General features: G+C 36.8%; 2 protein-coding genes across 7 annotated transcripts in view; one reads left to right on the top strand and one right to left on the bottom strand.

Annotated features, from left to right (window-relative positions):
• The window catches only part of SREK1IP1 (SREK1 interacting protein 1), a 61,553-nt gene extending 51,655 nt beyond the window's left edge, over positions 1 to 9,898 (bottom strand). Inside the window, exon 1 of one of the 2 annotated variants that reach the window (XM_027101023.1) lies at positions 9,711 to 9,898. In XM_027101023.1, the coding sequence (XP_026956824.1) occupies positions 9,711 to 9,723 (13 nt within the window). In that variant the 5' untranslated portion in view covers positions 9,724 to 9,898. The remainder of the gene's footprint in view (positions 1 to 9,710) is intronic. The other variant, XM_027101024.1, reaches the window with a different exon arrangement.
• The window catches only part of CWC27 (CWC27 spliceosome associated cyclophilin), a 237,885-nt gene continuing 221,612 nt past the window's right edge, over positions 9,733 to 26,005 (top strand). For 2 of the 5 annotated variants that reach the window (XR_003431668.1, XM_027101020.1), the window contains exons 1-2: positions 10,019 to 10,389; positions 19,583 to 19,679. Coding sequence is in view for 3 of the 5 variants with exons in the window: in XM_027101020.1 (XP_026956821.1) it covers positions 10,348 to 10,389; positions 19,583 to 19,679 (139 nt within the window). In the remaining 2 variants the exon portion in view is untranslated. Of the gene's footprint in view, positions 9,846 to 10,018; positions 10,390 to 19,582; positions 19,680 to 26,005 lie in introns of those variants that run through there. The other 3 variants (XM_027101019.1, XM_027101021.1, XM_027101022.1) reach the window with 3 other exon arrangements.

Below are 26,005 nucleotides of genomic sequence, written 5' to 3'. Positions count from 1 at the left end.
AAACAGTCACTGTGCTCATTAAACAATAACTGTCCATTCCCCTTTCCCTCTAGCTCCTGGTAATCTCTATTCTGTTTTCTGTGTCTATGCATTTGCCTGTTCTAGGTATCTCATATAAGTGGAACCATACAATATTTATCCTTTTGTGCCTGGCTTATTTTACCTAGCATAAAGTTTTCAAGGTTCATCCATACTGTAGCACACACCAGAATGGCATTCCTTTTTATGACAGAATAATATTCCATTGTATGTATATGTAGTTGAAACCAAATTTAACCTCCAATAAGGGCTTCCATTAACCAATCAGAGGGCCAGTACAGTACTACTCTATTTCTTAATTAAGGGCATCTAACTCCTAAGTCCTTCAAATGGAGATATCTCAGCTTAATAATAAAGTACATATAGTGCAAATGTAGTACATTTAATTTTAAAAGAAAGATCATTTTCAAACCATTTCTTTAATGGTATAAAGTCAAATATTAGTCATTTCCTCCTAAAATATACATTGTTGAGTTGTTCTAGTAAAAATACAGTCCGTTCTGCTACGATGCTTTTTAAAAAAACATAAATTTGTTCCAATGCATCTGATATAAGAGGGAACAATTTGAGGGCAAAGTGTCCATGAAATACACTAGGTGAATACAGAAACTTGCATCCAGTTGCTCTGAGCCTCAAAACATACATGGACACATCTCAAACATTTCTAGCAACTTCAGTTCACCACGTGTGCTGTGAGCAGCACCCACCCACATCTGGTGTTATAACTTCCCATCTGATTTTGTATTATTACCTTCCTACCACTACTTCAGAACAACTCATAAGCTACAATTCTTCTGAACTCCTCTTCCACAGCAAACTTCAGGTCTTTTTTTTTTTTTTTTGCGGTACGCGGGCCTCTCACTGCTGTCGTCTCTCCCGTTGCGGATGCGCAGGCTCAGCGGCCATGGCTCACAGGCCCAGACGCTCCGCGGCATGTGGGATCTTCCCGGACCGGGGCACGAACCCGTGTCCCCTGCATCGGCAGGCGGACTCTCAACCACTGTGCCACCAGGGAAGCCCAACTTCAGGTCTTTTAAAAGGTACAGTGTCCTGTTTATTGCAGTATTTATGTATCTTTTAACCAATTAACATATGCAGATAGGTTCCTATGAGTTTTTATGTAACACTGATGAAGTTTTTAAGTGTTGTGCCCCAACCTCATTTTTTTTTCTATAAACCTTGTGGGTTTTATTGCAGAGTGTAGAAACACATAAGCTGCATTGTAGCAGAACTGTGGTATAAAACTGGATTAATAATACAATCAGGCTCTTTCATTATGAAATAACTGCACGTTGAAAAAGATGCTTAGAGAATCCGGGTCAATGTTAAGTCCGTTCCCACAGAAACCACAGACACTGAATAATACTGAACAAAACTGTGCTAAATGCACCATTACCTCTCCTACAACAAACTCAAAATGTTACAGTGGACAGATTCGAAATGATCTCATCTCAGCATGTATTAGAAATTAACTCATTTTTGACTAAAGCCATCGATAAACTTATCATTCAAGTATCTCCTATTTTTAGAATGAACAAAATATGAAACTTTTTCAGAGCAGTTCACCTTCTTTAATAAGGTTGTAATTTTTTACATGAAAGGGAAGTATAACAAGAACTCTAAATAATTTCATACCAGCTATTTCCTCACCAGCCTTTGGCTAAATTAAGATTTCAAGCTTCATTTGTCTATCATTTTCACAACTGTCTGGCCAACTAAATACTTTTACCTGGAACTTTGAATCCGATGCAACAGACACAGTAAATCTGAGACAAGTGACAATGAAATGGGGACAGTTAGTTCATTCTGCTGTCAGGATCCAGTTTCTAGTGGTAGTAATGCCACTGGCAGCAGCAGCCCTAACCAGGTCTAGGCCTGGGCAGGATCTTGGCTACGGGTTCCCTTGCTCTTGTTTATTTTCTGAGCCTCTCTTATCCACCCTTTTCTTAGAGTCTGTGAGCTTCCTGGTATCTTTCCTTTTCTGTTTAAGTTAACTAGTCAGTTTCTGTTGTCTAGAACAAGAACTCTGCTGATAACAATGGTACTCGAGATCCATGTCAAACTGAATAGCAAGACTATAAGGGAGGCCCTGACTCTGACAAGTTATCCATTTCCCCATCTTAGGTTCCCGTGCTGTTCTTTGTTTCACTCTTCTTCAAAGTTTGCTAGACTAATAGACCCTGCCTCCCTCGAAATGTTCCTACAATCCGAAAGCCATTAAATAATCATGACCTATAATTCAAAAGCCATCAAATAAAAACTTACAAATTTGGCTACATATCGGTAATATATTTCCCCCAACCCCCACCTACGCCTCTGAGGGTGGCAGGGCAGCAACATACCAAAGAGATATGCTACAAAATTCCAGAGGCGCCTCGGTGAGTGAGACATGGGACAGGTGACCTAGGTCTTGAAGGTGTGGCAAGAGGTTCTGGAATGGAGGATTCTGGGCCAGTCATGGAGAACCGGAAGCAGAGATGATGGAATTCAAGGAAACATCCTTGCTTTGGTGAATGGAGATTTCTTCAGTGGACACTTGGTACCCACTCTGAGAGCCCTTACCCCTGCCTATTTCCTGCCATGATGTGGGTCAGATGTACATATTCTCTATCACATCAGAAGGACAGTGCTAATGTGTCTCATTCTTGTGAGAATCCTAATAAAGAACACATATACTCATTAAAAAAAAATTGGCTACCTAACAAAATCTGAATGGCAAAGACCACTAAAAGCAAACTCAAAAGACACATGAAAACTTGGGACAAAACATTTGCAACTCATAGCACCAACAAAGGGCAATTATCCCTACTCTATAAAACCCACCAAAGCATTAAGAAAGCGATCAATGACCAATAGGAAAAAAATGCGCAAAGGAACTGAACAGAAAGTTCACAGAAAAGGAAATAGAAACAACTCTGAAACATACAGAAAGATGCTCAGCCTTATTCATAATAAATGAAATGTACATTAAAATCTAAACTGGGATTCCATTTTCACTTATCAGAACAGCAAAAATTGAAAAGGTTGAAGAGGGTGTGGGGGGACATACGCACATGTATCGCTCGTAGGAGTAAAAATGAGTACCATCTCCATGGAAAGTAAGCTGACAAAATCTATCAGAACTACCAGTGTACATATTCCTTTGATACAGCACTTCCACGTCCAGGAATTAATCCACTCAATTTACTTGCACCAATGCATACAGGCTTGTGTGCAAAGTTATTCACTGCACCATTGTTTGTAACAGTAAAAAAAAGTAGAAATAATTTAGTCTCCAATTTTGGTATAGAAGAATAAGGATGTTCTTTATTTAATGATATTCAATGGTCTCTAAGATATAAAGAGAAAAAAAGCAAACTGTAGAACAGTATTTACGGAACGTTGCCATTTGTATAAAAGAAAGGAAATTATATATATATATATCCCTACACGTTACATATAATATAGGTTATATATATAATATATATATCCCAACACACTTACATATACGATAGATTATATATAGATTATATTAATAGAGATATGTAAAGAAAAAAATCTCTGCAAGGATATATACATTGGTTACCTGAAGAAAGGGTGAGAGACACGTCACTATAGACCTTCTGTATCTCTAAAATGTGAAACGTGAATGAATTGCCTTCTCAAAAACCAAACCCAGAAACTTCCCTTAGCCCCAACACTAAGAAAAGGTGTTGTCATGCAAGCATTCTTTGACAAAAGGCAATGATTGCACTTGCAAATTCTTCAGAGAAGCTACATTGCAGATTTTCAACAAAATTTTATTAACTGATAGTTTTAGGAACAAATTGTAGAGGTCTTTATTTATTGTATTTGTTATATGTTAACAAAGCCTTACTCTGATCTAGAATTCTGTTGAACTTGAGTGGCAGGGGTCCTTCCTCTCCCAGTAACTTAAAGGACTAGAGAATGTCAGTTTCTCTAGATTTGGGACCATGCTACATTTTGTATACAGCTTGGTGCCTAGCCTGGTGTAGAGTTGCTAGGGGGTCCTCAAAAAGTCTTTGTTGCTTTGAGCTTATAAATTTAAGAAAATACTTCAACAGCTGGGAATCAGTAACTTCTATTGCTCCCAATTGCCAGCTATGAAACTAGTGCCCGCAGTGTCACTGGTCCACCTGAGGCATGACAGGCACTAAAAGAAAAGGAATAAAAGGGCAAAAGAAATGAAAATAATGACTGCTGGGAAGGGGGAAATGATGGAAGCACAGGGAACTTTCTGGGATGATGGAAATATTCAAAATCTTTATTATACATACGATTCTTCAAGCTCTACATTTGTGATTGTGCATTTTATTTTCACATATATGAATTATACTTTAGTAGGTAGCATAAAATGCAAAAAAAGTAATAGTAGGATAAAGAAGGAAGTGAAAAGAGAAACGTTAAAAAAGATGAAAAAGCAGGGACAAAATAAAAGGAATGAGAAAACGTGAGACAAAGGGATGGAGTGTTCCTGACAGTAGCCTTAGGCTGTTCACTGGCCCCGAAAGGTATGGCAAGCTATCATACTGACCTCAATTTATTCTCTTGAAATTTCACATCACCTGTTTCCAAAGTCAACAATTTTGTCACTGGGAACTTTAACAGTGATGCTTGGAACTTAATATTATATTTCTCTCATGCTGTATATTTTAGATTTTAGGGAAGCCTGTAAAAGCTTTCTTTATAATTAAAATATTTTCTGTAATCATTTAAATTTAAAAGTAAAGAGCTTAAGTAACTAAGTTTTCTTTGTAGTAAGTAATTAGCAATTGTAATCACCTCTGTCCATTCTTTTCATTTTTAACTCGATTAGATTCAAATTAGATTCCTTTTGTTTTGTAAAACTTTAAATTTTACATTTGGTTACTCAGTAATAATTTTAGTTATAATTTGGTGACCCTTAAAGATAACTTCAATTTCTTCTGCTTTTAAAATTCAAATCGTGGCCAGATTTTATACCATAGAGGTGCTATATAATATGTATATAGCTATGTACTCTGCTAAAGTTGAATGCAGAGTAAAATGCCATGTATTTAAACTTTTCCACTGCTTTATATTAAGAATTTATAGATATAATCCTTTCTTTGGGATTCCCCAAAGATTATACTGAAGGCAAAACAGAAAGAACAGCAGAAATAAAAAATTCTCTGCATACTAAAAAAATAGGTTAAATGAGTTCCCTGATGTAAACATTTTAAAAGAGCAGATGTCCCCACCTTCAGTTAAAAATGCCTTCATAATCATTTGACCCTCAAAAGAAGAGATAAAAGTAAATCAAAGAATTTCTTGTTTTAAACTACTGGCATGAAAGAGCTAACATTTAAGTAAATGTATTAAATGCTTTCACTTGCTTGCCTCACAAAATACAAATAACCTGTGAAGAAAAAGGCTCTAGATATTACCAGTTTAAGAAGAGACATGGAGAAGTTTAATTCACTATCTAATGAAACAGAATCAAGACTGCGGTCTAGTTTAGTCTGTTTACTTTAGTAACAGATTCTGCTCAGCAGCAATTCTAGTGATCATCCCTCTAAATATTATTTACCTATAACAGGCATAACTCTGAAATAGATGTGAGAGAAACCGTCAACAGGAATAAAGTTCCTATACTAGAGGAAACTTACAATATACTAGGTTATCTAGGCTAATGCATCCACAGCTGTAAGGCATGCTAGACTGTGCCAGTTTAAAGACATATAGCTCCATTAGTAAGCAGGAAGAACTGGCTGGCATAACTTTCCATTGAGAGATCAGGAAAGCTTCCCGCAGGTAGACATGGACAATAGAGCAGGGACAGTGATAACAAAAGCGTGTAGGTAGAAAAGCACAGAGGTTCTGAGAATAGTTGGCCAGGTCAGAAGACTGCAGAATGCATGAGAGCAGTGGTGGGAGGAAAGGGCAGCAAGAGTGATTCGGCTGTGCTTAGGAAGTGTGTACTTCATTCTTGCAGAGATGGGGAGCTTTGGCATTATAACAGTTTAGAAGCGAAAGAAAGCTTAGTCATCAACTCCTTCACCATAGAAACAAGGAAACTGAGCCTCTGAAAGGTTAAGGTGCTTGAAAAGAAATACAAAATTCACAGATACGGGTCAAGAATTAAGTTCCTGTCTCCCAGGAACGACAGGATCAGGTACATGACTTAGGAAAAGTATTTCAGGAGAAACGTGCCACATAGACTAGAGAAAAAAGAAATTGTGTATAGTATAACTTAGGAGTGAAAAGAATTTGGATGTAGCATAATTTAGAATCCTTCTATTACTAAGTTGCAATAGTAACCTGTTAAGAATTTGACACACTTTGATAGCCAAATGTAATGTTAATTTGGCTGTAGGAAATTCACTATCTTGGCTATATAGATTTCACTGAAGGAGGGAGGGGGAGAGAGAGAGAGAGAGAGAGGGAGAGGGAGGGAGGGAGGGAGAGAGAGGGAGGGAGAGAGAGGGAGAGAGACAGAGACAGACAGAGGGACAGAGAGAGAGAGAAAGAGAAAGTTTTCCTGCCAACTACATCAATAACATACATTGCCACTTGTGCCAGGTAACTCTTCATTGGAAATGGTTAATTATTAACATGAATGTCAGAACTAATTTCAACAACTGTGAATGGCAAAAGCAGTTTTAAAAGAAAGTAAACTTCACTGTTTCAGTGTCTTTAAATGTCATTTCTTTAATAACAACTATAAGCCTATGATTTCTCTAAGTAACAGAGTACACATTTCACTGTGTTACCTACACAATAGTTACACACACTGCTATGGAAAAACAGCTAAAGTAGGTGACTGTAAAATAGATGAGGCTGATTATCATTTGTGGAAAGCAACCTCAGTACTTTATAGTCATACCTTGTAATAATCACTAGCAGAGCCACCCAAAAAATGCCATGCTGGATCCATATGAGCATTATACCTAAAAATAAAAGAGCATTCTTGTCCTTCTTGATGATTATCTCCAAAGATTTCTGATGGAGCCTTATTTTCCTGTAATACACTGCCTGGATCAATCATCCAAGAAATTACCTTAACATTTTCCGTATTTTCTAATGGCACTTGCATTATACTTTTACAGTGCCGTCATCCCTATTATTTCAATTTTTTCTGGGTTTAAATAGTTTATCTATGTCTTACCATCTAGCTTAATGGCACAATTTAAGATTATTACACTTTGAAGCATTATTTTGAATTGAAAGAAGGTTAACATATCTATAACACTAGTCTAAGTTTAAGGGAATTTCAATAAGGACTTAAAAAAATCACTTTTGTCTTCTTTCTTAAGCAGCACATTACATTTTCATTACTAGACTTAAGTTTTATGAGGACACAGGTTGTGACATACCTATACCCTGTAGATGCTCAAAATGCTTGCTCAAATAATGAAACCAACAGTGACAGCAAGTCAACTCTGGATGCATTAGTGTGTGGCCAAAGTCATCAGGGCTGACTTGGCCTATCAGGATGCCTAGGCAATCTACTGTGCAGACTGGACTTCCTCTGCTGGCCCCTTACATGTTGATATTCTCCGGGCTCCAGCCACAGACCTTCCCTTCACACTCTATGCACTCCACCTGAGCAAAGGCTTCCATTCCCATGGCCTATTACATGTGTGGATGATACCAAATTGTTCTTTGATTCTGGCTTCCTTCCTAAGCTACAAATTTTCTCTCTTAGTGTCTATTAGATATTTCCATTCCTATCTCTTACTATTAGATATTTCCATTCCTTGAGTACATCTCAACACAAGCCCCAACTGAAGTCATCATCATCCCCCCTAAATACTGTTCCTTCTCAGGTGTTGCCTATATTAGTAAATAGCCCCACCCAGCCCCACTAACAGTGAAACCCAGGTATACCTCATTTCCAATCTTACTCACCTACAGTGAATATATTGCTGATTCCCAGTGATTCTACCACCAGAAATATATCTCTAATCTATCTGCTTCTCTCCTTTTCTAATGAGACCATTCCTGAGGCATCATCACAGCTTACCAGAGTTACTCCTAACTGGCGACTCTGTCTCCAAACTAGCTCTCCTTCAATCTACTGGGCAGACAGAATGCTCTCTCCATAATGTGAATATGTTTTAAAATCCTTAAATATCGTACTATGGTCCTTAGGAAAACATCCAAACTCCTTGTCATGGCTTAAAACATCCTGCAAGAACTGGAAATTGCCTTGTAAGTTATACTAAAACACAGCAAAATGGATAAGTACATGGGGTCTAGAGGAGCCAGAGTGACCCATCACTTCCTAGCTATCTCAGTCAAGTTACCTGATTTCTCTGTCCCTCAGTATCCTCATCTGTAGAATGGAAATAGTAACACTGAACTCAGAGTGTGGGTGCAAATGTTAAATGAGATAAAATACAATGCTTGACACAGTGTCAGACACATCTGACACATAGTAAATGCTTAGTAAATATTAGCTACTGTTATCGCTCTAGTTAATTTCTCACTTCTCTTCCATTTGTATTCTTAGTTCCATCCATAGTGCACATCTTTCATTTCATCTTCTCACACATTTCTTCTTCCTTTACATATCCAGTCCCTCTGGCTACAACTCCCCCTCCCACAATTCTTCAGGTCTCATCCTAAATGCCACATCCTCTGGAAAGTCCTTCTGGCCCCTCCAGTCTCCTGTTAGGTGCCCTTACTATGTGCTCCTCAAGTGTTTGTATTTTCCCTGACTTACACTTGTCAGACTTTCTGGTACTTTCTTTTCACTGCTAAATTGTAAGTTCAGTGTGAAAGGCAACTGTATTCCCAGTGCCTAGCACAGAGCCTAGCATGCAGTATGCCTTTAATAAAAACTTATGTGTATGAATGAGTGTATCTTTCCTCTCCTACAATGCCCACCGCGCACCCCCCCCCCCCCGCGGTGCTCCTCCTAAAACTGCAGTTGGTAGAACAGCACTACCTTCCCATAACAGCTATCTGTAAAATACAGTTCAGTAAAGGCTGCCACAGAACAAACGTGGTCAAATAATACTGGGAAACAAAGTTGCTTCTGAACCACAGCAATTCTCAGCATCTTTTTTATACTATAGGCATTGTGAATCTCCAAGTTGTGTGAGTTGGGGGCCGGGGGGAGTGGTGTATATTTCTCAAAATATCTCCTGCAACCAGTATTGGAAGGAACCACACGCATAAATCAAAAAATCTCCTTCTTTTGCAGATTCAGAAACTGAGGCCCAGAAGGGCAAAGCGACCGGTCCAAGGCCACACAGGAACTACATTCAACAAGGAAGAGAGAGAAGTAGAACCCCAGACGCCCATTTCGGCCCTTCCAGTACAAACAATGCCTCTGGCTACTTGGGTTCGCAGGTGTTGCCACCTAAATTTTATTTTCAAGCCATACTAAAGGTCAGTTTTCCTCGGCCAACCTCCTCCTAGGCCTACAGTTACTAGTCTGTCTGCAACACCCCTCCCCCTCCTCCACCCTATATATACTTTCCCTGTGGTGCATCCGGTGCCCTGGGAGATTGACTGGAGTGGGGGCGATAGTTTCTTTCCTTCTCTCTTTCCGTCAGAGTTTATTTTTGGACTGTAAACTTTTTCCCGTAAACCAAGCGAACCTGCTAATTTTAACGCCTTCGCCTTTGAGCTCTACTCCTTACCCCAGCGCACTCCACCCTACCCTACCCGCTCCCTCCCTAGCCCAGACCCTGGGTCTTTACCTGGAACTGCCATGGCGCTGGTAAGAGGGGTCTCGGGACCCCTGGGCTTTCGAGAGGGCGCTCGCTTCCCGCTGGCCGCGAGGACTACACACAGCTAGGACGGCTTCTTCCTCCCACCGGCGCCGCGGCACCCAGGTGACAGTCTGGGAAGGCCCTAAAAGTCTCCGGCGCTAGCGGAACCAAGTAGCTGCTGCTCTAGTTTCTGGGGGAATTGTATTGTAGACTCACTCGGTCCGAACCATTACTGCCAGCTTCCAGGGGTTTAATGGATTTGCACACGCGTGGAGTGAAGTAAACAACACCAAGACTTACGAATTGTTGTCTTAAAAATTGTAATACAAATTAAAGTAATCTATAGGGGCTTAATAATCTTTTTCTCGATTCCCTGGAGGCTACTGGAATTCCCCCTTCTCAGGATTAGCGGTGCTCGGGTCCGGGAGCAACATGGCAGCATCCGTGAGGCGCTAGCTTTAGGAAAAGAGAGCGTTTGGTGTCGCTGCCTTGCGGGATTTTGACAGGTTGCAGCTTTCCACGACCTCCCGATTTAAGGAAGCGTGTACCGATAGGTGGACAGCTTTAGTTATCGACCGTTCGCTCTCATCCCCACTTAGGAGCAGAGTCCTGAGCGCTGACCAGCATGAGCAACATTTACATCCAGGAGCCTCCCACGAACGGGAAGGTGAGCGTCATCTAGGGTACCTGGGCTCCCCAAAGCGATATCTCACTGGTTAAAGGAATTCTGGGGTCCTAGGGTTGGAAGAGATTAGAAGTCTTGTCCTTACCCCTGCCTCTGAACAGGATTGCATCGAAAGCCATATACTGGCACTTCTCAGCACGTAATTGAAAAAGTCCTCAAGTGGAGATTCCTCCATCTACCAACCTCCTGGCCCTACTTGGCTTCAACCTAACTCTGCAGGCGTTTTCTAGGGTCGTAGGTAAAAAGCAAAGTATATTTTATAAATTGACTTTTTTTTTTTTTTTGCTTAATTTGGAGATCGCTCTTTCTCCATTTGTTCTACAATCCTTTATTGAATGCCTACTAGGCACCAGGTGCTGGGGATATAAAGATGGATGGATAAAACCTAGTTGTTGCCCTAGAAGAGCTAATGGTTTAGTTTGAGAGGCAGGCAGGTAAAGAAAAACCTTATATGTTTGGTAGGCGTTCTAATGGAGAGAGGAGCATATTGCTTTGGTAGTACTGAGAAGTTAGCAACTGGGAAAGTAGGGAAAGGCTTCATGGATGAAGTGTCGTTTGAGCTGGTCTTTGTCAGAGAAAGTGGGGAATGGAAAATGTTCCCACATTAGAATGAGAGAGTAATTTCCTGATTGATTTTGATGGTCAAGGTATGTCAATTCCTATTCAAAGTGTTTATATGCAGTATGAGGCAGTCAATAATGGAATAAGTATCACTTGAATTCTTGAACTGGGACCTAGTCTGTATCACACACAAAATATGATGAACCAGCGTAATGGAGAAAATAAAATGAGAATGAAAGCATAGAGGTGAATTAGGATAAACTGAATTTGTATCAGATACAATTATGTTGCAATCTTGTTTATTTACATTTTGTAATACAGTGAGAGCAGTTTGAAAACAAAAGCAAAAATGCTGTAAATGATACCCCCAGCAAACATTTTAGTGGGTATTTTGGGCAGAGCAATTCTTTCAGTTCTGCTGTTTGCACTTTTCCCCCTCCTCACTCCTACCCTACATCATTGTGAAAACCCAGAATATCTATCTCTTCTTACTTCCAAATGTTTCTTGAGAGTGATATCACCCCCAGTTGATAAACACTGGTAGAGATGGAATACATTGCCCATCCTGCTAGGCAGGCAGTTCACACTTGTTGTTCCTTTCTGTAGTATACTCTAGCCTGCTCAAATGGCATTTTAGCAGAGAGGGCTTTCCTATCAACTCTCTATAATATAGCAAACCTCATTCATATCCTGCATTCAACATTCCCTGGCCTCCTTAACCTCTTTAGTTTTTTTCTCCAGTACTTTTTTTCTTTTTCAGTACTTATTTTTTATTTTTGTATCGTCCTCCACTACTCTCGCCCATGGAATGAGCATTATGAGGGCAGAGACAGACATCTAGAATGGTGCTTGACACATGGTAGCAGCAGTTCAAATATGTACTGAATGAATCGGTGGATGAATTAATACTGTATTTCTCTTAACTTCTGAGAAGTACAAAGCATCAGTGAGTTTGAGGTTATACTTCTACTGTCAAGGGCAGACTTAGTTGGTTTACTCTGGAGGAAGATTCAACATGGTCATAAAGATGAGAAGCTTTAACAAAGATATATGCCTGAACAGAAATCTTTCATTCAACAAATATTTACTGAGCACCTAGCATAGGCCAGGCTCTATGCTAGGTTTTAGGGACACAATGGAAAGAAAAACCAGCATTGTCCCTATTATCAGAGAGTAAGTTGAGTGAAATATACCGTGGTGAAATAATCATGCAAATAAGTGTATGCAAACTGTGGTGAATATTGTCCTTCTGAACAGAATTGGGCTGAGGGAGAATATGAGGCATAGCCCAAGTTTTCCTTCAAAACCAGTTTGGGACTTTTTCCAGCATAATAAGACTGATTGAAGACATTGAGGCTTCAAAATTTTGTACCATAGAGAGCATGGCAAGAATTTTGGCCTGGAAGGAATTTAAAGCAGATGGAATAAAAAGTTTCCTTAATGAAATGTTTGTTTAGTGGCTGTACTGTCTAATGCTACATTAGGTACTGAAAGGATTCAGAGATATTCCAAATATGTGGGACAAAATTTCTCTCTTCAAAGAGTATAGTGTTAACTTGGGAAGTAATTGACACATTATACCGGTGGTTAACCCCTGGCAGTAGTCTGTAAATATGCTGTGTTATGTTATAACTCTGGCCTTTGAGGATGAGGCACAGAAATGTAACCCTTGACAGAAATTTTCTTATCTACTGAAAATGAAATTTCCACATATTATGATGATTTAATCTAAATTTTATATTAACCCAATATTTATTCTTAAGAGACATTTTATTATCAAAGTATTGTCTTACTTGTAAGCTTTAAGAAAAAGAGCCACTGATGCTTGACATAGTAGTTATGGCTAATGGGAATGCATGGCCAAAGGAGGAGCCATGTGCCTTTTTTTTTAATTCAGTAGTTAATCTTCGTAAAAGATTAAGAAAACCTGGTAAACAAGGTGGCCCAACCACATATGCGTTCTTTTTTACTGGGAATAAGTTTCCTGTGGTCAAAAAATTTTATAAGAATAATATTTACAATAATAATAGCTATCATATTTTGAGCATTTACTATTTGTCAGGTACTGTTCTAAGCAGTCTGTGTATAATAACTCATTTTGTCCTTACAACGAACCTATGAGGATATTATTATCCCTGTTGTTTTTAATTGAAGTATATGTGACATACACTATTATATTAGTTTTGTGTTACAATATAATGATCTGACGTTTGAATACATTGCAAAGTGGTCACCACAATAAGTCTAGTTACCACTTGTCAGCATATAAAGTTAATACTACGTTATTGACTGTATTCTCCATGCTGTACATTTCATGCCCGTGTCTTATTTATTTTTTAACTGGAAGTTTGTACCACTTGATCCCCTTCACCCATTCTACCCACTCACCTCCCACCTACCTCCACTCCTCTCCTCTGGCAACCACTGGTCTATTCTCTGTATCTAAGAGTCTAGGTTTGGTTTTGTTTTGTTTGTTTTGTGTTTTAGAGTCCATGTGTAAGTGAAATCATGTGGTATTTGTCTTTCTCTGTCTGACTTATTTAGCATAATACTGTCAAGCTCCATCCATGTTGTGGCATATGGCAGTATTCCTTTCATTTTTATGGCTGAGTGGTATTCTAGTGTGTATCTTCTTTATATTCATCCATCAATGGACACTTAAGTTGTTTCCATATGTTGGCTATTGTGAATAATGCTGCAGTGAACAGAGGGGCACATATATCTTTTCTAGTTAGTGTTTTCATTTTCTTCGGATAAATACCCAGAAGTGGAATTGCTGGTTAGTACAGTAGTTCAGTTTTAATTTTCTGAGGAACCTCCACACTGTTTTCCATAGTAGCTGCACCAGTTTATATTCCCACCAACAGTACACAGGGGTTCCCTTTTTTCCACATCTTTGCCAACACTTACTATTTCTTATCTTTTTAATAATAGCCATTCTATTGGGTGTGAGATGATACCTCATTGTGGTTTTGATTTGCATTTATCTGATGATTAGTGGTGTTGAGCATCTTTTCATGTGCCTATTGCCCATCTGTATGTCTTTGGGAAAATGTCTGTTCAGATCCTTATACTCGTTTTTTAATCAGGTTGTTTTTATGTTACTTAGTTGTATAAGTTATTTTTATATTTTGGATATTAACCCTTTATCAGATATATAATTTGCAAATATCTTCTCCCATCCAGTAGGTTGTATTTTCATTTCATTGATGGTTTCCTTTGCTGTGCAGAAGCTTTTTAGTTTGATGTAGTCCCATTTGTTTATTTTTCCTTTTGTTTCCCTTGCCTTTGGATCAGATACAAAAAAAAAAAAATTGCTAAGACCAGTGTCAAGGAGCTTACTGCCTATCTTTTCTTCTAGAATATTTATGGTTTCAGGTTTTATATTCAAGTCTTGAATCCATTTTGAGGTTATTTTTATATATGGTGTAAGATAGTGGTCCAGTTTCACTCTTTTACTTGCATCTGTCCAGCTTTCCCAGCTTAGTTTATTGAAGAGACTGTCGTATCCCCATTGTGTATTCTTACCTCCTTAGTTGTAAATTAATTAACTGTGTATGTGTGTGTTTATTTCTGAGCTTTCTATTCTGTTCCATTGATCTATGTGTCTTTTTATACCAAAACCATACTGTTTTGATTACTATAGCGTTGTAATATAGTTTGAAATCAGGGAGCATGGTACCTCTGGCTTTGTTATTCTTTCTCAAGATTGCTTTGACCATTTGGGGTCTTTTGTGGTTCCATACAAAGTTTAGGATTATTTGTTCTGGTTCTGTGAAAAATGCCATTGGAATTTTGATAGGGATTGCACTGAATCTATCGATTGTTTTGGGTAGTATGGACATTTTAACAATAATCTTTCAATCCATGAGCACAAAATATCTTTCTACTTATTTTGTGTCTTTTTCAGTTTTTTCATCTCTGTCTTATATTTTCATCTATGTCTTATATTTTAAAGATGGTTTGCCTCCTGGTTAAATTTATTCCTAGGTTTTTTGTTTTTGAGGGGTTTTTTTTTTTGGTGCAGTTGTAAATGGGATTCTTTTCTTGATTTCTCATTCTGATAGTTTATTATTACTGTATAGAAATGCAGTAGATTTTTGTACATTAATTTTGTGTCCTGCAGTTTAACTGAATTCATTTATTAGTTCTAACATTTTTTTGCTGGAGTCTTTAGGGTTTTCTATATAGTATCATGTCAACTGCAAATAGTGACAGTTTACTTCTTCCTTTCCAATTTTGATGCCTTTTATTTCTTTGTCCTGCCTAATTGCTGTGGGTAGGACTACTGGTACTATGTTGAATAAAGGTGGGTAGAGTGGGCACCCTTGTCTTGTCCCTGATCTTAGAGGAAAAGCTTTTAGCTTTTCACCATTGAGTATGATACTAACTGTGGGTTTGTCATATATCACATTAATCACATTGAAGTACATTCCTTCTATACCCACTTTGTTGAGACTTTTTATCATAAATGATGTTGAATTTTTTCCAAAGCTTTTTCTGCATCTATTGAGATGATCATATGATTTTTATCTTTCATTTTGTTAATGTGGTGTAATACATTGGTTGATTTGTGGATGTTGAGCCACTGTTGCATCCCTGGGATAAATCCCACTTGATCATCCTGTGTGATCCTTTTAATGTATTGTTGCATTTGATTTGCTAATATTTTATTGAGAATTTTTGCATATTTGTTTGTCAAGGATATTGGCCTGTAATTTTCTTTTTTTGTGGCGTCTTTGGTTTTGTTATCAGGGTAATGCTGGCTTTGTAAAATGAGTTTGAGACAAGTAGGTATTAAATCTTTCTTGAATGTTTGGTAGAATTCATCAGCGAAGCCATCTAGTCCTGTACTTTTGTTTGTTGGGAGCTTTTGATTACTGATTCAATCTCCTTACTAGTAATTGGTCTCTTCACATTTTCTATTTTGTCATGATTCAGTCTTGGGAGATTGTATGTTTCTAGGAATTTATCTGTTTTTTCTAGGTGGTCCAATTTGTTGGCATATAATTGTTCAGAGTGTCTCTTTGCTCCTTTGTGTTTGAGTGGTATCAGTTGTAACTTCTCTTGCATTTCTGATTTTATTTATTGGAGTCCTCTCTTTTTTTTTCTTCGTGAGTGTGGCTAAAGGTTTGTGAGTTTTGTTTATCTTTTCAAAGAACTAGCTCTTAGTTTTATTGATCTTTTCTATTGTTTTTTAGTCTCTATTTCATTTATTACACTTTGATCTTTATTATTTCCTTCCTTCTACTAACTTTGGGCTTCACTTGTTCTTCTTTTTCTAGTTCATTTACGTGTAAAGTTAGATTGTTTTAGATTTTCTTGTTTCTTGAGATTGGCCTGTATTGCTATGACCTTCTCTCTTAGAAACACTTTTTTTTTTTTTTTTTGCTTTACGCGGGCCTCTCACTGCTGTGGCCTCTCCCGTTGCCGAGCACAGGCTCCAGACGCGCAGGCTCAGCGGCCATGACTCACGGGCCCAGTCGCTCCACAGCATGTGGGATCTTCCCGGACTGGGGCACGAACCTGTGTCCCCTGCATCGGCAGGCGGACTCTCAACCACTGCGCCACCAGGGAAGTCCTCTTAGGAACACTTTTGTTGCATCCCATAAGTTTTGGTGTGTGGTATTTCTTTTTTTTTAAATTAATTTTTATTGGAGTGTAGTTGCTTTACAATGTTGTGTTAGTTTCTGCTGTGCAGCAAACTGAATCAGTTATATATATACATATATCTACTCTTTTTTAGATTTCCTTCCCATTTAGGTTACCACAGAGCATTGAGTAGAGTTCCCTGTGCTATACAGTAGGTTCTCATTAGTTATCTGTTTTATACATAGTAGCGTATATATGTCAATCCCAGTCTCCCGATTCATCCCACCCACTCCTCCCCACCTTGGTGACCATAAGTTTGTTCTTTATATCTGTGACTCTATTTCTGCTTTGCAAATACACTCATCTCTACCATTTTTCTAGATTCCACATGTAAGCAATATTATACGATACTTGTTTTTCTCTTTCTGACTTTCTTCACTCTGTATGACACTCTCTAGGTCCACCCATGTCTCTACAAATGGCACTATTTTGTTCCTTTTTATGGCTGAGTAATATTCCATTGTATATATGTACCACATCTTCTTTATCCATTCCTCTGTCGATGGATATTTAGGTTGCTTCCACTTTTGTTGCATCCCGTAAGGTTTGGTGTGTGGTATTTCTGTCCCTAGGTATTTTTTAATTTCTCCTTTGATTTCTTCAGTGATCCATTGGTTGTTCAGTTGTTTTTTTTAATTGAAGTATTGTTGATTTACAACGTTGTGTTAGTTTCAGGTATACAGCAAAGTGATTCACTTATACATACAAGAGCAAGTCTCTTGGCATCATTTTTCCAATAGCATTTGCTCACTTTGTGTCTCTGTGTCACATTTTGGTAATTCTTGCAATATTTTAAAACCTCCACCAGGGAAAAGATTATGACTTGCTAAAGGCTCACATGAGGATTGGCAGTTTTTAGTAATAAAGTATTTTAAAATTAAGGTTTGCGCATTGTTTTTTTAGACATAATGCTGTTGCATACTTAATAGACTACAATATAGAGTAAACATAACTTCTATATGCACTGAGAAACCAAAAACTTTATGTGACTCACTTTATTGCAATATTCATTTCACTGTAATGGTCTGGAACCAAACCTGCAATATCTCAGAGGTATGCTTGAATATGAAATGTTCAATAGGCAAATCCATAGAGACAGAGAGTAGGTTAGTGGTTGCCTGGGGATAGGAAATATGGAAACTTGTCTAGGTTCTCTTTAACAATAGAACTTTATTTCAAGTATACAAGGGGATAATGAGGTAGGAAGGACATTTGTTATGTATACTGTACTTCTAAGATTGGGATGTATATCGGGCCTTGTGGAAAATCAAATCGTGTTACACAGTGTTATTTTAGATAATACAATCTGAGGTAGAAGGAGTTACTCAGCCTCTCATTTTGCATCCCACATGTATATTTTCCAGGAGAATGAGAATCCACTTGGATTGGTGTGTCACCATTCAATATGGAGAATCTCTTTTGGGCGTTGTTTCATGCCAAGCCAAGTTAGAAGGCCTTTCTCATGTCCAACCAATAATGAATGCTTTTGACTTAGGCACTTTTCTCTACTCAAATCAGTTGTGACCAGAGTAACTTGGGGATTTATTTTGTGACATGTGGCAGGGCCCTAGAGCTTGATGGACTGTTTTTCCAGTATAGTGTGGAATTTATGGTGAACTTTGTGGAGGCAGTACAGTGAGATAGAAAAGGTATGGGCTTTGCAGCAGACAGCCTTTGACTTAAATTGTTCACCATGAGACCCTGGATAAATTTACTTTATCTGAGTCTCTGTTTCTTCATAAGTATAATAGGAGTAATGATACCTATCTTGTAGGTGAGGATTAAATGAGGTAGGATATGTAAAGCGGCACAGAAGCTAACACCTGGAAGGCACTCAACAAATGTCCCCTTCTTTTTGTAGAGGAAGTGTAATGGATTGAGAAAATCATGCACATTTGCATTTTTAGTTCTTTTATATTTCGTTAAGGGTTAAGAACCATTTTAAAAGCTACCACAGTATAGATATTTTCACCTCTTCCACCCCCATGGAGCATAATTGTAAGAGAACTATGTAGCCAGTAAAACCCCAAAAAGATACAATAAATTCATCAATGTTACATAAATTATGGCAATTAATTTGAGCTTCTGAAACAGAAACTGAAAGGCAATTATAGCAAAAGTGATGGTGATGGTCATATATCATTGACCATTGATCACAGATTGACACTGATCTACTTTGGCACACTGTGGGGTGGGTGTGTGCGGGGAGTGATACTAGAGAAGTTGGAGTCTAGCTGTGCCACAGTGTTCAAATTTAGAGCTTTCCGTTCTTTTTGGTTATTTGTGGTTATTAATAAGACTGTTATAAGCTGTCTCCTCCTGTGGGCTCAGTAGGGATTTTGGTTGTTGCAAGATGGCTGGTTGCACCAAGGAGTAACTGCCTTCATGAGCTATGGAAAGAAGGCTATCAAAGGATTCCATTTACCGTAGATGGTAATTTTAAGGCACACCATTTTAGTATTATACAACCCAGAATTAGATTAAGAATGTTCCTTTGTAAGTTAGGAATGGCGTGATTTTGAATGAAAAAGTAGAGTGTTTATATGTTGAAAGGTAATTGTAAAATTGTCCTACAGTGCTGTAATTTCATGGGATTGTTCTTTAATTTCTTAATTTGCTACACCAATTTTATTGGAAGAAATGCTGTAGAACACCTTTTAAATTAAAACAAGTTTATATTACTGATTTTTAGATGAATGAGGTTTTTTCTGTGATTCAAAAACATATACTATTTTTTCTTAAAGCCAAAATTATTTCTGAAAATGGTATTTGAAAGGTATAAATGTACAGTGACTTGTACTGAATATTTGAACTTTTTTGAGTATAACAAAAACCAAGCAAAGTTTCTAATTTTTATTTTAAAATTGAAAATTCAGTAGTGAATACTTTAAGTTGAGCAACCAATCAACTCATCATTAAACAAAATGATAATTAACATAGTGATTTTGTATGCTTTCTACAGGTTTTATTGAAAACTACAGCTGGAGATATTGACATAGAGTTGTGGTCAAAAGAAGCTCCTAAAGCTTGCAGAAATTTCATTCAGCTTTGTTTGGAAGGTAATCATAATTCTTGAATTTTATTCTGTAGGAGAAATTTTGTTAATTTAAAAATAAACTGCAGGGACTTCCCTGGTGGTCCAGTGGTTAAGACTCTGTGTCTCCACTGCAGGGGGCATGGGTTCAATCCATGGTCAGGGAACTAAGATCTCACATGCCGCACGGTGTGGCCAAAAATAAATAAAAATAAAATAAAATAAACTGCAGTGTATTTTTCCATAACATTGAAGACTGGTGTTAAATAGTGGTAATGGATGCTGGGAGTTGATATAAATGATACCATCTTGAGCTGTGTGTCAGGAAATGGAGAGAGGAGATAAAAATCCTTCCCCCCAGTAAATCTCTATATCTTTTTTTTTTTAATCTTTACGTCTTTAACAGAGATATTTATCTCAGCAAATAATACTTTGATCTTTTTTGATCTCCTTGTCTGTTTTCACTTCTTTCTTTCATCCTCTAAATATGGGTATTCCCTAAGATTGCCTTTAGTTCTCTATTGTCTTTACTCTTCAATTGTTACTTCCAACCAAGTGACTGTCAAATATAGAATTCCAGCCATTTCTCCTCTTTTGAGCTCTAATTTACATATCTAATTGCCTAGTGGACTTTTCTACTCAAATCTTCTACTGTCAGCTACAACTAAACTGATGAAAACCAAATTTACCAGTTTCTTCCTCAGACTGCCTTGACTGTCACCAACGTGATTGTAATTGCCTTTTACCTGGTCTTGCATTTTCTCATCTTTGACCTCTTTACCCTCACATTTATTCATCTGGTATTTGAATCCTCAGGCAGCTTAGCTTCCTAGCTTTCCAACTTTATTTTTCATTGCATATAACCACATGGTTTCAGTTGACTATTATCTTTATTTCCTGAGCAGTTCTTTCCCATTTCCACTCATACCTCCTTCATATCCTGAATCTTCTCATATCCTCCCTCGCCTTTTTGGAATACTTTCTCTTCTCTTCTTTTTCTACTCAAGTCACTTTTTTTTTTCTTTTTGGCTACACGGTCTGGCTTGTAGGATCTTAGTTCCCCCACCAGGGACTGAACCCTGGGCCCCAGCAGTGAAAGCACTTGAGTCCTAACCACTGGACCGCCAGGGAATTCCACCACTTTTTAATGTCTATTCAAAATTCTACTTTCTCCACAAAGCCTTCCAGCCAGCTTTCAGTGATGGTATTATCAATGTCACTAGTAACTTTTAGATTTGAGTAATGAAGTTCAAGGTATCAGAAAACAGCACTTTGAGTCAAAAGCAAGATGTGAAAGAGAATACAAAATAACCAGTAGTATGGTACAGTGAGAGTTCTCCAAATAGATAACTAAATAAGCAAAATTACCAGGGGAAGATTTAAGGAATAAAACCACCCAGACCAAAACAAAAACAACCGCCTCTCCAAAACAAAAAATAAATTGAGCTGACAAAAAAGAAAAAGAGAAAAGAAGACATCTGTAAAGACCATTATTAATAATTGCTATGGCAGGCAGGAAGGAAATTGAATCAGACAGGTAGTTCAGTCAGAGAAGCCTCAAATAACTGTCAACAGAGCCGAGAAACACAGTAGACACTGAAAAGTAAGACTTGTTTCTGGAAAGAAGTTTTGAAGAACCAAAAGCTCAAATTTTACAGAAGAGTAAAAGTACAAAAACATTACAAAGAATAAATGGTAAATTATAATCCATGACCAGGTGAATGGAAGAAACAGAAAACATCTGGATATAATATAACAATGAAAGAAGAAATAAGGTTCTTAAGTTAGGTGATGATGAAACAATTACAACATTAAAAAATTATTTCCCTATTTATGAGAATACAATAAGAAAGAAAAAAGAACAGAAAAATAATAAGAAAAAATAATTAGAACAATTCTTTTAATTGAATAGGTGAGAAATAGAATTATTATTGCAAAGGCTAACAAGAAGCCTGAGAAAACTAATTTAAATAAAGCTCCTAAATGAATAAAGTCAAGGTTTTAAAATTTTAATTCAGAGAACCTCATTTTAATTCTCTGATTGTATGATTTAAACAAGTGATGATATTTCTAGATCTTGTAATGGTCATATCAATATTTTTAAAAAAGGACATGATTTCCAAAATTAAAAAGCAAATAAATAAAAATGAGCAAGTGGAAGCACAGCCTCAGATATGGCTCTCAACTAAAATGGTGTTCACAGTTAAAGGGAAATTCTTAGTATTTTTTTTCCAGCTTTACTGAGGTATGATTGACAGAAATTGTATATATTTAGATTATACAACATGATTTTTTTAAAGGTGTACAATGTGATGACTTAATATATGTATACATTGTGAAATGATTACCACAATCAAGTTAAGTAACATATCTGCCACCTCACATAGTTACTCTTTTGTGTGAGTGTATGTGGTGAGAACATGAGATGTACAAATTTCTAGTATACAATACAGTATTATTAACTAAGATCACCATGCTGTGCATTGGATCCACAGAACTTATTCATCTTATAACTGAAAATTTGTATCTTTTTGACCAACATCTTCCCATTTCCCCCATCACCTCCAGCCTGTGGCAACCACCATTCTACTCTCTGTTTCTATGAGTTGAACTTCTTTAGATTCCACATATAAGTAGGAATATACAGTATTTGTCTTTCTGTGTTTGGGGGGAGTTTTTAGTTTTTATGAAAACAAAACATTTACAGTTACACAGACTTAACCTTGGATTTCAGGTCTTTGTAATATAGATAGGTAAACATATAAAAATGAGTGAAAAGTTTAAAAAATTGTAAGTTTAAAAAATAGGTTAAAAAAGAAGAGAAGGAAAGGGAAGCTTGTTATCTTTGAAAATTTTGTTAGTTCTTCTGAAGAATGAGGAAGGAGAAGAATTTTAGGTCTGAAAAACAAAGAGGGGAGCAGAAAGAGAAGTAGATAAGAAAATCCAAATTTTTATACTTTATGTGACTATTAACTCCTGTGAAATTTTACCTCAGCCCTGTCTCCTGAATGTCCGTGCTTCATCAGTTATCTTTTATCCCCTTCCTCCTTTAACAAGAGTTTTAATAATTTTTTAGAAGTTACAAACGTAAGTATATAGTAAGAGATTTAAAGAAATAATCTTACAAAACTAAAATGTTTGTTTAAAAAAACCCAAGAGGCTAAAATAGAGAGCTCACAAAGGAGATTTAAATAAAAAGTTATTAATGATAATATTTACAAAATTAAACACAAAACAGAATTCTAGAAGAGGAACCAGATATATATGATTTGAAAATGCAAATATATATTCCTGTGTGTATTAATACTTGGGCAGAAATATAATTAGTCAAAATATGTCATGATACCCATACATTGTACAGCCAGAAATAAAAAACATAATGACAAATAGACTCATGGCATCTGAATAGAAACTTCATTTCCTATTTGAGGTACATGTAAATTTCTTTTTTTCAATACTGGAGAAAATTCAGGAGGATATTATGAACACACATAATAAGATAATAAAACCCCTTCAAAATACTTATGGGAATGATACATAAACATTTAAGAAGGACGTCAAACATTATTGCAAGCAGGTAGATCTTTTAAGCACATGGTAAGCTGTAACTATAAATGCATAGTTCAACAGTGATTATTAATAAATTACAAGGAACTGGAAATAATGGATATGGAAATTATTTGGAAATTTGCAATTCTAGGCACAATAGAGTACAAAATTTAAGGTGTAGAGAAATTATAGAAAATTTCTACTCAATATATGTAGTAGTAGTATAATTTCATTTATCCAACAAGAATATAATTAGGAAAATAAAGGAAAGCTTAAAGCTAAAATCCAACATCACTGAAATACTTAATAGGAAATAGGAAAAAGAAATAAGATGGGTAATTTTAAAATTTGAAAACACAAGTAATAAAGACCTCTTTCATATCCCCCTTCCCTCATATCTAATAGATCTCTTAGCCTTATAGATCCTGCTTCCTAGAGAATTCTTGAATCTGTGCGTCTCAAAATAAACCATAGTCAGGTCTTGACTCTTAGGACAACAGTTGCTCTCTCTCTCTCTCAACCTTGTTACTTCCAATCAGTTCTTCATTATGGAGTTTAAGTGATCCTTTGAAAAAGTAAATCTGATCATGTGCTCAAAAACTGTTGATTGCATGCACTATTTACAATAGCTAGGTCATGGAAGCAACCTAAATGCCCATCGACAGATGAATGGGTAAAGAAGATATGGTACATATATACAATGGAATATTACTCAACCATAAAAAGGAACGAAATTGGGTCATGTGTAGAGATGTGGATGAATCTGTCACAGAGACTGTCATAGCAAAGTAAGTCAGAGAAAAACAAATATCGCATATTAACGCATATATGTGGAACCTAGAAAAATGGTACAGATGAACCCGTTTGCAGGGCAGAAATTGAGACACAGATGTAGAGAACAAACGTATGGACACCAAGCGGGGGAAAGCAGTGGTGGGTGGTGGTGGTGGTGTGATGAATTGGGAGATTGGGAATGACATGTATACACTGATGACTAATAAGAACCTGCTGTATAAAAAAAAAAATAAAATTAAAAAAATAATAAAAAACCTGTTGATTGCATATTATGGGCATAAAGGATTATTTTTATTTTTTGATACAGACTCAGGTAAGTATTCAAATTTGAGTATGGATTTGTAGAATTTAAGTGAAAATATTAAAGTCTGACCTCACATTTGTTTTGACCTTGAAAATTTATAGGTTGCCTCCACATTATCTTATTTAATCTTCAGAACAGCACTGTGAGTGAATTTATATTATTAGTTTTATAATGAGCAAATTACATGTGCAGTATGATGACTGTAGTTAATAATACTGTATTGCATATTTGGAAGTTGCTAAGACAGTAGATCTTAAAAGTTCTCATCACAAGCAAAATAATTTTGTAACTATGTATGGTGATGGATGTTAACTAGTTTTATTGTCCGTGAACATTTCACAGTATATACAAATATTGAATCACTATGTTGTACATCTGAAACTAGTGTAATGTTATGTGTCAATTATATCTCAATTTAAAAAAAGAGAAAAAAAGAGAAAAAAAAAGAAAGAAAATTGAGTTTAAGATTGCACAGCTAAGAGGCAAGGCTCAGAATCCCTGACTGCTATATACATTTTTAATCAGAGTAAATGGTTACTTAGGGATACAGGAGAAATACTTGTAGACTTCTTGATTTTTACAGTTTCTGGTTTGTAACCAGGGAGAACTTGTCTGTACTGGGGAGTTCTTGTGAACATAGCCTAACAGCTCTTCACTGGGAGAAGCGATTGAAAAAACTCCATTAATATTCCTTTCTGCTTCTTCCAATCCATCCTATGAACTGGATACCGTTGTTAGATTACAGATTACATTTTTTAAAATGTGGATTTTACTTCCAGTTATAGCTTGCAAATGTAAATAATTATGAGGGTGCCTGCAAGCCACAGTATTATAGTACTTCATGAATTATGATAAACCATAGTCATGTTTTGACTAATAAAGTATCACAAAGTACTCATGCAATTGGTGTTTTATGAATTATGTCAGTAATTGTATCATTACAGTGTCTGTGCCACAGTAGGCACTTGATAAGTATCTGTCATTGAATGAGTTGGGTTGGTTCAGTTGAGTCTTCAGTAATAGAAGACTCAACTCAAAATTATTTAATTAATGAAGACATTTATCATCTGCTTTGGTAAGAAATCTGGTGTCCAGAAGTTCTGCAGCTCAGTAAAGACTTTAGTGAACTATGCTCTTTCCATCTCTTTGCTTTGCATTCCTCAGCATGTGATTAAATTATGACTATGCTCAATAACCGAATCTAGCTCAATCAATTAGGAGATCATATATGATCTCTCTTGTATGTTTATAGCTTCCCATTAATATATTTATATATAAATATAAGTAATTTTCTTCATTTAGCAAACTTATTGAGAGTCTACTTGGACTCATGTATTGTGTAATTTATTTATTGAAAATTTCTTGAGGACGGTGCATTGATGGTGCTAGACCTATAATCATTGAGTAATTTTGATATATTTTGGGTTTGTATGTTGTTTGTATAAGTTAATTTTCTATGGGGAGAAGAGGAAGAATTAGGAAATAAGGTATTTATCTCTATGAGGGTTTCTCAATCTCCAGGACTGTTGACATTTTGAGCCAGTAATTCTTTGTTGTAGGGGCTTCCTGTGCTTTGTAGGATGTTTACCAGTATCCCTGGCCTCTACCTACTAGATGCCAGTAACATCTCCCATGTGTGAAAACCAAATATTTCTAGACATTGACAAGTGTCCCCTAGGGAGAAAAATGCTGCTTCTCCTCAC

Source organism: Aethalodelphis obliquidens, unplaced genomic scaffold, assembly GCF_003676395.1.
Source record: "Aethalodelphis obliquidens isolate GAN/ISIS:26980383/991018 unplaced genomic scaffold, ASM367639v1 scaffold4, whole genome shotgun sequence".
In the NCBI taxonomy this organism is placed as follows: Eukaryota; Metazoa; Chordata; class Mammalia; order Artiodactyla; family Delphinidae; genus Aethalodelphis; species Aethalodelphis obliquidens.
This window is presented reverse-complemented; position numbering and strand designations above follow the sequence as displayed.